The 2,900-nt window shown below is 36.7% G+C and overlaps 1 protein-coding gene across 1 annotated transcript; it reads right to left on the reverse strand.

The window, feature by feature from the left end:
* Positions 1-219: 219 nt before the first annotated feature.
* LOC148821870 (uncharacterized) lies at positions 220-2,247 on the reverse strand. The gene is made up of 2 exons (XM_088931413.1): positions 1,668-2,247; positions 220-257 (listed from the first exon to the last, which is right to left on the reverse strand). The coding sequence occupies exons 1-2, from the start codon at positions 2,245-2,247 to the stop codon at positions 220-222; spliced, it is 618 nt and encodes a 205-aa protein (XP_088787539.1).
* Between the last annotated feature and the right edge of the window lie 653 nt (positions 2,248-2,900).

The raw sequence follows: 2,900 nt of genomic DNA on the forward strand, positions 1-2,900 counted from the left end.
TTTGAATACAAGAAAAATAAAAAAAGGAAACTGAACTTTGAAAAGTGAAGTTAGAAACATAAGAAATGAATTTGAATATAAAAGACATGATCGGTGCGGCACAATACAGTCAGGTGAGATCTGGTGAGAAGTACGCAGCTGTTACTGAGCGGTGATGTCATCACGTCTGTGAAGTGGAGAAAAAATCTTTTTACTGTTTAGCGGTCTACAAAGATAGACCTAATCCCACTTTATCCAGGAGAGGCGGGCTGTCAGATCTAAAATTTGTGAGAAAACAAAGCAAGACAAACAGAATGATTTAAATACATTTTAATGACCATTTAACAAGTCACCCATTCATGCGTCTATTTAAGCAGTATATTAATTAATTAAACCCATCCCTCTCCATGTAATACTGAGAACTGTTTAACTAAAGAATGCAGCGCTCTATTGATGCTTGTGAGACTACTTGGGTCTTAGAGAAACGGCTTTTGAACACAAAAGCCAAGGATCGGGCAGATGGAAACAAAGCACACAGCAAAAATGAACAAAGGAAACTGACTAATAGAGCATACACACTGCTGTTTTAAAACCATTGCAGCGCAATTAAAAGCCAAGTCCTTTTTATTTGTGTTTATATTATTTGCATATTCTTTCTTAGTTGGCTTTGAAAAGGAAATTTGACTCTGTAGTGTTTTCTCAAAGTGTAAAATTCTATGGTGCTTTGGCTTAAAACAAACTCTTCAATCCATAGATATTGTAAAGTGCTTTTTTTAAAAAAATACTTTTAAATGCCTTTCATGCTCTTGCATTTTAAATAAGGCGTTGTAAACATTTCTGTTGAATTCAATTCTGTAATGTGGCATGGTTTTAAACACAAAACATGTACAGTACTTAAAGGACCCTATTTTCTGGGCCCTACTTATTGTAACGAGAATTTGTAGTTTCGAAAATCCGACCTTAAATTTAGTCAGATGTATTTTAAATAAATTGGGCACCATAGTTGAAAATATTGATGCCAAGTATAATGTGACAAAAACGCATTTATTTGAAAATGTACAAAGCCTTTCATTTAGTTCTATTTTTGCACTACAAAATATGACTTCAAGAAAGATCCGAAGAATGGATTTTCCATTAAGAACGAGCCTTTAGAAAGCTGAATAAACGAAATATAAACATGTAAAATATCACTTTCAAGTAAAGGGTGATTAACAATCATAGATTCACATATCTATTTTTACTGTATGTTTAGTTGTTTAATCATTAAAGGGAACTTCTAAATTATTCCCAGTTAACAACATTTTTTATCCTTTATACTGTATAACAAGCACACATAGAGCGGAACTGCCGTTTGTACTCAATCGCCTCCTCTTCAAAAAATGTTTAATTATGATAGTTATATTGTGGAATATGTTTCTGTTTCTATTGTGAACTTAATCTTAACAATTCTTCAAATACAATTTTAAGTGCATAACTTTTGTTAGCACTATACCAAAGGAAAAACATACAGTAGTTCAGGTATGATCTGAACGAAAAGTACTTATGCTTTGAGTGTATCGGTATAATTATGCGTCCAATAGTAAAATCTGTGAACAGAAAATATCTTCATTTCTCATATTAAGTGCACCACAATATTGTTTTTGACTCGAAAACATAAAAATCGCTACACATTAACCATGGAAACCTACCACTTGTATTCCAAATGGCGTTGGTCTGATTTTTGTAGCCGTTTTTCATGCACTCGTCCACGTAAGACTTTGGGTCGCAACCTGAGAGCAGGATTTCTCTCAAAAGGGCAATGTACGCGATGGCCAATCTCAATGTGTCTATCTTGGAAAGGCGCTTCTCATAGGGAAATGTGGGCACATGGCACCGAAGCTCCTCGAAAGCAGAATTAATGCTCAGCATCCTTTTTCTTTCCCGGATATTGGCAGCATGGCGCTGGACTTTGTAAGGGTGGTGAGGCGCCAGCCTGCGCTGCCTGCGCTTGCTGATGTCTTGAGGCTCGTCCGCGGAGGAGCTGTCCACTTCAGCACTGGCTTCCAGCTGCGGGGAATGGGACTCAAGATCGGTGAAAGTTAGCTGAGCTTCAGGAAACACAGACTGACAACCGAAAGAAGACCACGGGGACAGCTGTCCTGTCATGGACGGACAGTCAAAAAGCAGACTGTCCAACTGAGATTGGAACTGAAAGTTGGGATCCATTTGTCCCCAAAACGCAAAGTCTGATGTAGAGTCTTGGTCAAAGTCAAAAAATATCTCTTCCATTTTCACTGATTGCTCTATATATGCTTGCTTACTTGAAAATCAACTCCTAATTTTCTCTTGCTTTACCCAATGGAATATTAGAATCGAATAATAATTATATTTATCAAATTTTAACTTTCAAAAATATGATATCGACGCAGTGTTTATCAGGATCTGGTCACGTTCTTACTGGAGCTTTATTTTTTCCAACACTGAACCTTGTCCAAACTGATCGAGAGATGGAGAAATCTTGGGGGTTAAATAGTTTCAGGTCTCCCAGCGGGATGCTTGTCTCTATTCTTCTGTTTTAAAAGGACCTAATTAGGACACGTGCTTTCTTTCTAATAGAGTCACTGCCTTAGCAAAAGCGGAGATGAACACAAAGAAAGCAGTTGATCTTGAAGTGACCGACAGTTAAAAGGACCAAGTTACTCATTAAGAAGTTTTCTCAAGTTCTTTCCTATTCATCACGGATCTTGCACTAATATTTATATAGAAAAAAATTGCCGTACACATTTTAAACGTCTTTGGCGTACTGGGTTCTTCCTGGTGCGTGGATGTTATAGAAAGGGATGATTTAATAAGAGGCCTTTTGCAAATCTTAATTAAAATTCAAGCAAAGGAAAACAATAGTGTCAGAAACATATGATACTATTCCTATTTAGTGGACCAAA

Source organism: Atractosteus spatula, chromosome 13 (genome assembly GCF_055471065.1).
Source record: "Atractosteus spatula isolate fAtrSpa1 chromosome 13, fAtrSpa1.hap1, whole genome shotgun sequence".
Lineage (NCBI taxonomy): Eukaryota > Metazoa > Chordata > Actinopteri > Semionotiformes > Lepisosteidae > Atractosteus > Atractosteus spatula.